Genomic DNA, 12817 nt, shown 5'->3' with positions numbered 1-12817 from the left:
AAGAAATTTATGATCACTTTGGAAGCTGTCATATCAACTGCGAGATTATGTCATTCAGAAGTTTGAACGGGCAAACGTTCTGACAGAAATGAATTACACGAGAAATCTGTCAAGATTTTGCAATCACAGTATTAGTAATAACACTGTCATTGCTGCCAAAGCTGGGTCTGCACTGTATTTGATACAGGCCTGAAGAAGTGAACTCCTGCAAAAAAAACATCTAGAGGTTCTCTAGTATGATGTGCGGAAAGTAAAATTTCATTACCTGCTTTAATCAAATTGAACTAACAGACTGTGCAAGAACTTTTGTGTGTTCTGAAGTCTCAAATCGTTTTGTTTTTATCAAAGCTTTAATAAACAAAGACATTTTGGCCAAAGGAGTGTTTTTGATTTACCAGTACTGGTACACATTTTCAACATACTTCTAATTTTTGGAGTTAGTTTTATTGTGAAATGTACATGTTAAATATTATACTGAAAAAAACAGGTTCTTAGTACAGTATGTGTTCTATATATTTTAGATAATGATTGAAGGTGTCGCATTTATAAGAGGAAACAGGGCAGAGTATAGGACTGCATTTCCATCCATTCATCCATTTTCAATACCTGTTTTCTTCTGTAGAGGGCAGCAGTGAGCCAGAATGTAGTCTGGTAGACATAGGGAGCAAAATGGGTCAACACCCTGATTAGGGCTCCAGTCAATTAAAGATGGTAAGCAACCTGGACAACATGAATGATGGGAGGAAACCAGAGTACTCAAAGAAAGGCCACAAGATTACAGGGAGGACATCCAACATCCAAAACTCCACACAGACATGACCCAAAGTCAAACGTCAAACCCTAGAGCTCCGAAGAGTGCGCCAATGTGCTGCCGGGAAGTTTCATCAGAGAAATTTCTGGTTATGATTCAAGTCCAGGCTTGACCTTGCTTTAGTAAATGCTTTGTGGTCATTCGTGATTTGAAAATGACTGAGAGAATAGGGACAGCTGTGGTAAAGGTGTCCCACAGAGTTAATGTTGAGGGAATGCCACCAGCTCAGATGCCTCTGTGCCCCGTGGAGAGCTGGGTTTTCCCATAACAATAAAAGAGCACTAATGAATCTAACAAACACACCCTTTATTGCTAATAGGTAAAACAAGCAAGGCTTATTCTTTTGTTTTAGAGCAGAAAAACAAAAGAACTGTACATTTACAAACACAAATGAATAGGTGATACTATTGGGTGAAAATAGGCTTTGTCAGGTTAACAAACGATATATGTCAATGAAGCAAGCACCCACTCGTCACAACAATAGTGTACAACATCTGATTTTATTTCTTTTTAAGGCTAAGGCCTCATGATTGATAATTCTATGACAATATGGTTAGAAACTAATCTATTACGAACATGTTTGGCTTCTGTATAATATTCAGATGTCTACTTTCAGAACAGAGCCATTCCCTTACATTTTTAATACCCCAAAGTGATCAAACAAAATCACAGCCCGTTATGAGTTTGGTCTTTGAGTCATTGATTTTCTTTTCTGTCTCACTGTGCTCGTGCTGACAGGTCACCGCAAGATACGCTCAAGTGCTGAAAAATGCACTGCTAACAGAAAGACGCTTTTTTATAGGACAGCCAGCCACTGTTCATTGCTCTGCAGCTTGGAGAAGATCAAGTAGATATTCAATTCCATGCTATCACCCTCTATAAACATCTCCTTGACTGCAATTCCCTCCTTGTTTCGTCTGTCATTCATCTTTCTACTTCAGCTGCACTAAGCAATTTATTGTTTTTTTCTCCCCCATGTAATGTTGACTCCACGCTGGGCATTCCTTTTTGTGTTTTTTCTTTTCCTTTCCAGTTCCTCTGCAGATCTCACATTACAGTACATGCTCTCTGCTATCACCACACAGACTCACTGCGGCTCTATAGAAACAAGATGATAACAGCTTCATACAACATGAAGACTCTCGTGTTTATCAAAATGTGAAATTGGTTTTTATTTCATAAGTAGCGTTTTTTCTTTAATAATCATAAAATAAGCACCCCTAAAGCACTATGCGAGAGATAACATTATTCCATCATAAAAAACTTTTTAAATGTAACCGGTGAATTTGAAAATCCTGATTTTACATCTGAAATAAAATTAACTGCTCTTTATGCAGAGCTTTTCTTTTGCAGGCCTACAGGTACATCAAAGTTGGCTAAATAAACTAAACTAACTAAATAATACATCTCTTCATTGGACAGTAAAATCAACTGATCTTTGCTACCATTTGCTAGCACCGTGACACTTACTGCATATGGAGGCAATGACAGTATAGGTTTGTACATAAAATTCCTGATTCAATCAAGGTGTGAGAGGTCAAAGATATTTTAAAATTTTAATAGTAGCATTTTTTTCTTAAGCATTTTAAATAAACATTGCATTATTCAATTATGAAAGAATGCACCTAAAAACAGAATGAAGAGGCAGGTAGCTCTAACTGTGATTGTAAGTCAACAAGTGAAGACTACAGTATACTCATTTGAAATATGTGATGTTACGACCCCAAGTGTCTAGGGGTATCGGGGTGTTACATAATGCATATCCCTTTAATTCTCCAAAGTGAACCAGATGTCAGGGAATAATCTATAATTTATAAGTAGTGCAGATATGGAAAGCACATAGTGATTGCTTGTTTCAGATACCCCACTGAACTGATCTGCTCACGGCAAACTCACAATGAAGATACTAGTGCAGCAGAAGAAGTCCTCCAGCTCAGTAACCTTACATACTGGAGTGTCTGGCTTCACTGCAGAAGCATCTTTTCAGGTTTTGTTTTTGTTCTTCTGCTCAAGACCAAGTCCTAAATAATTGTAGATTTGTAGAAATCTGTGACCTCAATGACGTCTCCACCTTGCAAGTTGCCTGTTATTGTCTATTGACTGCCTCAGCATATCAGCCAATTTAACAGTTTCTGTTGACTATTTTCTTTCAAGTCCTTCTTAATTGGGGAAACAGCGAGCAAAGAATCAACTTTTTTCCACGTCCCCACCATCACCAAGAGCTTGTCCATGTAAATGCAATAAAAAAAGTAAAAAAGTACACCACCTCGTCATACAGTACAGTCATATGACTCACAGCATCCTTTATTTTTAACTAATACTGGTACTGTACGAGATGGGGTTCTCTCACATGAAAACAAAAAGCAAGCTGAACACTGAAAACCGAATCAACTAAATTATGCTAAGCTTTCCAGACAGGACTGCAAAAAGCTTTTTTTTTTCTTATAAGCCCCGGAAGGTGGGTACTAAATCAATTGGTAGAGGAGTTCACAATATTTAATTAGAACAAAACAACCAAAAACACAGCAGTTACTGTACAGATCACTTGCTGGAACAAACAGATGTTTCAGATTTATGTTTGAATTGAATTTAAATCTAAATACACATGATGGGGAAGTGTATTCTTATACAGTATATATGGAGGGAACCAAGCCAAAAAGAGCCATCATCAAAATTACTGCTAAGCACACAAGGCAGGTCTCATAAAACGTAGAGCAAAGTGTTTCAGAACGAATGCTTGCTTCAGCTGTAAAACTGCCTCTTTTACTGTATATGCAGTCTGCACAGAACACAAGAACACATGAATTTGCAATTGAATTTTCACGGCTTGCATGAAACCATCACACTGTATGTCACAGATTTATTATAGCACATGTACAGTGTGTGCTTGTGTACAGACTTGCAATATCTTAATAAATACAGTATGCAGTTTTTACTAAACTGTACATTGACACTGAAATGTTGTTTTTAGTTACCTTGATTGTATTTTAGTAGCTTTACACATACAGTAATGATGAATTGATTGCTGAAAGGTGTATACAATTTGAAATGTATAACTATTACAGTTTAACTGATTATATAAAGATGCAATTAACATTGCTACATTGCACACTGAGGAAAGTGCAAGATGTAATGCAAATGTGTCTGTTTGTGTGATGTTACTACTAAGAATAAATTAAAATATAATAATATTTACAGTAGTTTCACAATTTGTTTGTGAACCCTGGCTCTATTTCTTGAACATTTCAGGGTTCAGGCACCCAGAGTCAGTGACAAAATTGTATTTCCTAATTTAACCATGCCATATACTAACTGCAGTTTCAATGAAGGGTACAGATACTTTTGTCTCACTCTGTGCTGTATGTAGGTCAATGCTTTTAGAACAGATTTTTCTGAAAACTTTTAATGTAAACTGTAGATTGACACCAGCAAAAAATCAAAAACGTATGTGCAATTGCATTATTGATCTTATCTCTACCTCAAAAATATAATTTATTACACTGTACAAGAAATTGCTCCTCATGACAAATCTTTTTTGCTCGTTCAATCTTCACTCAACCATTCAATTTTTATTGGAATTTCTGATCAGTAAGTACTCTAAAACTCTGTATCCCATGATGATAGAGAGATCCAGCAAATAATTTTATAGATGTGATAAATGTTCAAGTACATGTGTATATAGCAGTGCTTTTAAATGCATTTTATGAGGAGGATAACATTACTATATCTTCCTAAATAAATACTAGCATTTAGTTCAGATGGCTCTTCTAATGCTAATTTTAATTTCATGAAATGTCATTATTGGGCCTTACAAACTGTCTGCAACTAGAGGAATAATCAACTACCTGCAACATGAAACACGTCTGGCAGTACAGGGAAGGATCCGATAAAGTGAAACAGACTTGGCATACATTAGGCTAAAATGGAAACATCTGCAATAAAACATGTAAAACGTGTAAACTAATAACAGCTCAATTGTTTCAAATCATAGGTTATAGTACTTTATAACTATACTTATATAATATATACTTATACAGCATAATATACACATTATAACATATTATTATATATATACAGTATTTGCTATTGTAGGTACAGTATAACCATTATACTGTATCTACAGTAGCAATGGTGATACAGAGGGGAAGAGTGTTTGTTGGAGCATTTTAAAGCAGGGTGTTCACAACACAAAAACACTAATTCAGTAAAAACTCAAAAACCAAATAACTCAGTAAAGAACTATACTACAGTACATACAGTATAAAGTACGTTACTTTACAATAGACTTTATTATTTGGCAGTACAAAACAAAAACAGTCAAAAACCAAAACCAAAAAAGGAAAAACTAGCTCTTTTGTTTCAGCACTAACTCCCTTCATCAGTTTCTTACTCACAGCTAGACAGATAAGCCATCAGCATGTAACGCTTTTTGTAGGTAGAGTGGAGGTCAAAATCCAGGGCAGGGTCTCTTCTAAAATAACAGCTAGCTTTTTTAAACAAAAAAGTTTATGATCTTTTCCGTCAAGACTACTTCCAGGGTCTTCCATCTTCATAGACAGCAAATCTCCCCTCAGCCTCTGTCAAAGTGGCCATTTGAACTTGTAGTGATTGTTGCAGCCCAAGGGAGGAAGTTCATCTGGGTTCATCTGGGTGACACCTGAGGATTCTGGATCCAAAGACCTTTCATCTCCAGTACTCTTAGTTGTCTACTAGGAATGTGTGCCCTCTACACTCTATGCTACAAACTTTAGCATAGAGACATTAACTGTGTGGCAGGAGTTTTGCTTTAATAATAATTAAAACTTCATTTTAGACTCCATCCTGAATAAACTTTGTCTCTTTTTTACAGTTTTGATGCTTTTGCATTTTGTCTAATAAACTACATAGTGTAGGTCAAAATGTATAAAGAAATATCAGTTTCTTGAGCTGTAATTTAGAAATATATTTATAATACATATTGTACTGTGTCAATGACTCTTTAGAAAGATAGAAATATATGCATGAGAAATGATTTGGGTCGGTAATTTGCACTGCTCTTTAATGAACATGCACAGGAAGAGTATTTCTGAATCCCACATAATACCTGTTGTAATGATATTCCATTGGTTTCAATGACATTATAATGCAGGTTGTTGAAACCACTGCATAATCCAGGCTAGAAAGTGTATGCTGTTCTTTTCAAATTTAAAGAAATGCTGACAGTCCTAAGATAAAATTTACATTATACACCTCAAAATAATTAAAATAAGTTCAAGTTCTCTGATCAAGATGCTACTGATCACTTCTCTATCTTTAACAACATACAAAATAAAAAAGCTCACTAAAATGCATACACTATAGCCATTATTATCTGTCAAGGCTAAGTAATGCTTGTTGAAAACAGACAGAAAGTTAAAAGAGAAACAGCATTTAATGTTCAATTGATTGGATAACAGATAACAGCAATAATGATTCAAAGTGCCATTAGATACAGTGAGTAAGTCCAAAGTATAGGATGTATCATGGAATAAATTGTTTCCTCTCCATGGCTTTCAAAAAGTGATCAAATGGAACTCCTTGAAGTGAAAATTCTGCATTTCTGCACTTCTACAGAGATTTTGTTATTAGCATTAAACTTGTGTATTTTAAAAGCTGTGAGTATGATAGAAATTAAAAGAAAAAAATGAGGTACTTTACTTATAGTGATATATACAGTAGGTCTTATCAAATATTTGCAGAATCATTGATAGTTATTTTTTCAGACTTCAGACTTTGATTTATATGTCTAATTAAGCTCAATAAGGCCAAATCTTCAATATTCTAGTTCACACATGCCTAAAATGTATACTAATGTACTGTATTTCACAGTAATTTAAGTCTATTTTAAACTTTCTATACACTAAGTTACATTCCAATATGATTAACCACATTATAATACAGATTCCAAAGTGTATCTACTGCACTTATTTAAAGAAATTACTAATTCATTTATTAAGATGAATAGTTTTTCAAGTAAACTAATCACTCCTGTAACAACAAAAAAGTAATTTACTGGTGTAAACAGTGTGTTTTTATAACACACTGACGATAAGCCTGCTAATGTCACCTTCATTAATCAGCTCTTGTGTATCTGCTCTATATTTAAAACTCTACAACTACTTCAAATGCAGCGATTTGATTCAATGCGAACAGCAGAAATATGTTCAATATACAATGTTCAGTGCCTTCAATGCAGTTACTACTTGTTTGTTATGTTAAATTTAATTATACATGAAATGCTAATCTGACAAAGAAAATAAATTAAGTATACTGTATGTTTACAGGCTGTATTTCATTCACCTTTTCCCATACTGTATACTGTATATTAAGCAACAAAAGAAACTGCACCTACAAGGCAACGTACTGAAGCTCCTGGGAAAGCTAAGGTTTCTGCTGGAAGAGGTGTTAGTGGGATCAGTAGGAGGTGCTCATCCTGTGGTCTGTGTGAGTCCTAATGCCCCAGTATAGTGATGGGAACACTAGCTTAGATACTGCCTGCTGTGAGCACCCTAGACAGTGAATTATTCCAGACTCCAACATACAAAGGTATTGTTCTCTTGATAAGCGGTATATACTGTATTAGTCACTTTCTGTGATTTTGTTTCATGAACTTCAGCAGGCTTGACATTTGACATGTTAACGCACCTCCTGTTGGGTTCCTAGTTAACTCTCTCAATAGCACAGTGCTGTAGCGCTTATGCAACAGTCATTTGCGTGTATCACAGTCATGATCAGAAAAAGTCAATCAAAATGAAAAAGTTCCCTGCACTACAGGAAGAGAACGGACAGAATCATTTGCTAATAAAATTAAACATCTAAGTTTGATCAAAAATAAAGAGCATGCAAGTGATTTTGAAAAAAATATATTCTACAAGCATTATGCAAATGTGTCAGACTTCACATTATGAAGTTATGCAGATATAGTATCTTTTAAAATTCAAATCGAAGGCGTTTTAAGAATGTTTGTTTTCTTTTCCAATCTAAGCTCTAGTTGAAACAGTTCCATGAGAACCATCTACTATTACCCCTTGGCTAGTTTCCCACAATTGTTTGTTGAAAATGAACATTGTACTCTACTTTTAAAGAACGTTCCTTCACATGCAACTGTACAGTATTCCCACTGGCTTTTTTAAATTACATACAGATTCAACTTTTGTCTGCATAAATTATTTCTGGTCAAAAGTTTATGTTTGAATATTAAGGCAATGACTGATGTATTGCTTCTTACGCCTGATGTTTTTGCTCAATGTATTTTTATTTTCATACAAAGTCATAAAATAAATATAAAAATCGATTATTTTTAACTGCTGAAAAATAAAATCAACATGTTTTCATTGGATAATGGGCATTAAACTACACATACAAACAACTTATGCAAAAGTAAATCTACTTAAAAAATTTACAAAAACTTTTAAAGATATTGTGCCTTTCAAAATCCAGATCTCACCCTTCTGTTGCTGTGACCCTACATTACTAATGTAAGATAAAGGGATAGGAACCTAGCCTCAGTGTGAGGTTTCTACTTATGATTCTATAGAGACCAGGTGATAAGTCGAACTCTTATTTAATATAATATTGCATTAATATTTTAATTATAAATATTCTGGAGTTTACTTTTTAACCAATAATCCAAATAATTAAATATTTCAACTGTAATAAAGACCAGCAGGTGTGCAGTGTGGACCTCCAGGATCAGAATCCCTGTGCTTAAGTGAGTTATTAGCAGGATGCAGATCCAACCCTATAAATAATCTCGACTCAAACAATATAGTTAGTTATGCATTACGTTAATGGACCATGGCACTATTCCTGCATGAGACGTCGGTCTAATGACTCTGGAGGTCATTATGGTTTTCCAAAGTGTTATTCTGTCCTGCAGATCTGAGTGATTGAAAGACATGGGAATTTCCATTTGCCATTATGACTGGTAACTAAGTAGCCAGGTCTTATGGACAGTTAGACAAGACCTGGGCTGGACTGAGTGCTACACAGGGAAACACCTATTCTAGAAACAAAAATTTCACAATCCAGAATTATTCCACTGGCAAATAATTTACATGACTGCTTCTCTTCTAATTACTGTGACAATTAACAGAAAACAAAATATCAGTATTTGACAGATGTACAGACACTTCTAAAACTAAAGAGCTGTCCACATTGTGAGGTTCATATATGCATAACCTAATGACCGCTGATGTCATTTCTAGAGTTCAGAATCCTTTCACTTCCATTTGCAGGAGTTATTTTTGCTGAAACAAGAAGAACTGGTAGTTTAAGCTGATTTCTATCTGCCCTTCAAAATGGTTGGCTTGAAACCCTGGGCTAGGTACTCTAGGGTCACTCAGACTCAAGTGGTCTTGGCTGCAGAGACGGGTCTTCCATTTAGATTGATGATACATGATATCTGACTAGCCTGAGACTTTCTATAGAAACTATAAACACTAAAAAACCTTCAACTTCTGAGTAAGTCGGAAACATGCTTAACAGAGGTTATTTCGGAAACCACTTTTTTTTTACTGTACCTCCATGTGTACCATGTCTTTTGTACAAATCTAAGGGCTCCATATTCATAACACATGGTTTCCTATGGGAATTTAAGCTCCTGAATGATTGAAACAAAGGGCCTTATGTATTCCAGTAAACCTAACAAAGGGTTTAAATAAAAGCCTGATTCATTATGATGACAGCACTGCTGCATAAACAATTCACCCAATACATATGGAATTATTGAAAAAATAAAAATCCAACAAGGAAGTTTTTATCAATATTTTCTGTTTGAAAAATCTGACTGAAATGTAGTTTGGCACATTGTCAGAGTTTTGACAGGATTTCTTAGTTCACTGCAGAAGTACATTCATTTCTGGGACTGCTGGCAGGCATGCTGTAGCTTTCTAATAAGCATAATTGCTTTCTTTTTTGGTAACCTGAAGATTTGTAGCATATTGTAGCATATACAGACTGAGGGATTAAACAGGAGATGCCAGGCTTTTTTCTGCCCAACAGTTTTTCAGATTTTGCTATATTGACTTTAGACCTTAAAACGATGCACAGCATTCCTAATGAGAAAAGTATTTTGCTATGAAGTCTATTTGAGGAATAGACCACACATTCTGGGCTTCTAGTGAGATGCATTCCTTGCATAGAAGTAGCCACTCTTATTCCACATATACCAGCTACAAAATTCCCAATTACATTGCAGCTTTGCTTAGTTTAAACCTCTTGCATGCAAGAGGTTTCTTGTACATAAAATTGAGAGGTAGCCTTCTGAAATAACCCATCTACCTCGTTTGCTTGTCCTATTTCAATACAGCAATAAAGGTGGTAAAACATATTTTTACATTTAACAGCTTTTTCAAAAAACGTTAAATTAACATTATTTTTATTTAAAAATTATGATGTACAAATTTCACACATCCTCCTAATTTGGAATCGATTGTTCTTTTAAGACTCAGCTGTCCAGCAACAAATCTCTTGCCTATTTCAGAAAAAATGACACATAGAGATGCTGCTCCAGTACAGCCAGCTGTAAAGGCATTCATTCTTAGGCAAGATACGAGCCCCACCAGGCCGGACAAGCGGTTTAGAGTGGTGCAACTCTCACGCCTGTCTCTTCAAGCCTGTAAGTCCCTGGGAAGTCTCAGGAGTCACTGATCAGCTAATCCTAACCTTACCCTAGCAGTGCTCAACCCATTGTGCGCTGCTGCCTGCGGAATACCTGTCACAGACGGTGAGTGAGTTTGAGCAATCTCAAGCCAGGGAAGCTGTCTTCAGCAAATTTCAATTGCAAAAACGCACCGACCCAGTCAACGCAATGGACCTCTTCAGAAAGAACAGTGAAACACGAACTAGAGGAAACAAGTGGAAAGTGTGTGTATGAGCATTTTAAAACCAAGGAACGTCAGCACCCACCCCAAAGGGTTGTGGGACTATGGAACGTCTGCCCAAGCCATGCTGTTGAAGCCGATCCCCTGACTGGATGAGATCCCTGGGTCGACTTACAACCCAACATGCTGAATGAGCCAAACGGTTTCCTCTAGTCTCCAGCCTTTTTAATGTTCTTAATGTTCTTACTATGTATAAAAAATGGTCCTTCTGTACACTCCCCTGACAAGAGTCCCAGCATCATACAATACAGTACGTCTTGATAAGTCATTATAGAGAAAATTAAATGAACTATGGGACTACTAATAGCAATTTGCATTAATGACATCTGTTTTAGAAATACAGTAGACCCTTCACGCTGTAGGGTATGGGGTCAATTTTCCCCTATTACAGAAACTAAAAAGACTACTAGCTGTGCAACACACCATTAACTGCTGGAAAGAGTACCAGGCGTCACTCCAAAGCAACTCTGCCATGCCCACAGGAATGTGATCTTGCTAGATCAGCTAAAACGGAGGTACTCATCTGTGAGCAACACACACATCACACAAACATGCACACAAATATATTGTTGCTGGGGGTACAAGACAGTACCTGCCATACACCTCTGTCTCTTCGTGCCACAATTAGCTTATTTTGGCAGAAGCGTCTTTTTTGCACCATTCTGAAGGACTACAGGTCAGGTTTTAGTTTTCTAGCTTACTGCTCACTAGACCTATTGTAACGGCTTTCACACGACTTTGTCATCATTACAAAATCATGTAGGGGCTCCAAAATCACGCAGTACAGGCAAACGTTTTCCTATGCAAGGGAAATTTAGAAAACAAACAGAGCATTTAAAAAAGTAAACGGTATTTTTTTTAAAAAAGGTGCCGTCATTACTTAAAATGTCACAAAGGCTCATTTTTCTTTCACAAAAAAGTAAAAGCTGAAAAAAAGGACACAATCTGAGCCTAGTCTGGTCCATTGGGTTTTTCATAGGTTTCTCGGTGCCAGCCCCCAAAAGCAGACCCTCAATGGTTAAGATAAGCAGCAGTGTGTGTGGGTGACAAGGTGTACTATACTCTATACTCACTATACTCAAGCTCTTAAATGTTAAAGAGGACAAGTGGCTCCTTTGCTGTCCAAGATTCATTCCTCTACTCTCTGAGATTAAACAGTAATCTGTCTCTTAGATAAAAACCTGCTAAAGACATCACAAACTCCTAATCAGTGTCAATCCTAATCCTGTCAGTTTTAGCCCAGAATTTGCATGCGACAGAACAAAACAATCGCTTGTGGTGTGCGATTAAAGAGGACTAATTAACTTCAAATTGAAAATGGGGAGACTAGTACTTGGCTTTTGGGATCTCCATTTGTTAAACCAAAAAAAAAATCAAACAGCAAAGCAATTAAACAAAAATTATTATATCATTTTCTATACAAAAGGAAACTGTTACAACGCACCAGCCAAAAATGTTTTAGGATCCTATGTGGAGCTGGGAGACAGTGAGACAGGTTCAACGATCCGAAACGTCAGGCGAAGCCGTGGTCGAAAACAATATCCGAAAGTCCAAACCAGAGGTGTAGTAAAAAGGAGAGAAAGCGAGGCAACGAAGGCGAGGTACGATCTCTCAAGAGGAGAAACTAATACTGAGCCCAGAGAAGCGTCAAGTGAGGTTTTAAGTGTGCAGTGAACTGGTAGAGGAGATCGTGAAGAACAGCAGGAGATGATAAGTTAACTTGTGCGGCGGCATTTGGTGTAATAACGGGTAGAGCTCCGATGAGTGGTGGCCGTGACAGAAACAAAAATTAACCAAATGGGTTAAAGCAAATATCCCAGGTCTATAATATTATCTACATACTGAAATCTCCTGAGGCATTAAAACCCAGGCTTCATGCGTTGTACCTTTTAGATGAGGCCCCTGCTCTCTTCCTCCGGTGGATCCAGCTCAGGAGCTCGGGTGTTGACCCTGGGGTGGGCAGCGAGTGATCGATAGTGCACACGTCCTTGCCTTGCTTCCAAACCTGGTACCTGTCCGGCTGGAACCGGCGCACAAAAGGATCCATTGAAATTTTTACCATGTCCTTGCTGCAGGTGCACTGGAAAAAAATAAAATTGAATAA

General features: G+C 36.7%; 1 protein-coding gene across 5 annotated transcripts in view; it reads right to left on the bottom strand.

The window, feature by feature from the left end:
• kdm4c (lysine (K)-specific demethylase 4C) overlaps positions 1-12817 on the bottom strand; it is a 211723-nt gene that overhangs the window by 86433 nt on the left and 112473 nt on the right. For all 5 annotated transcript variants that reach the window (XM_088915176.1, XM_088915193.1, XM_088915202.1 and 2 more), the window contains one exon: positions 12600-12793. In XM_088915176.1, coding sequence (XP_088771302.1) covers positions 12600-12793 — 194 coding nt within the window. The remainder of the gene's footprint in view (positions 1-12599; positions 12794-12817) is intronic.

The sequence above is a fragment of the Atractosteus spatula genome, chromosome 1 (genome assembly GCF_055471065.1).
Source record: "Atractosteus spatula isolate fAtrSpa1 chromosome 1, fAtrSpa1.hap1, whole genome shotgun sequence".
In the NCBI taxonomy this organism is placed as follows: domain Eukaryota; kingdom Metazoa; phylum Chordata; class Actinopteri; order Semionotiformes; family Lepisosteidae; genus Atractosteus; species Atractosteus spatula.
The sequence above is the reverse complement of the archived record's forward strand: the minus strand, read 5'-3'. Positions and strand labels throughout refer to the sequence as shown.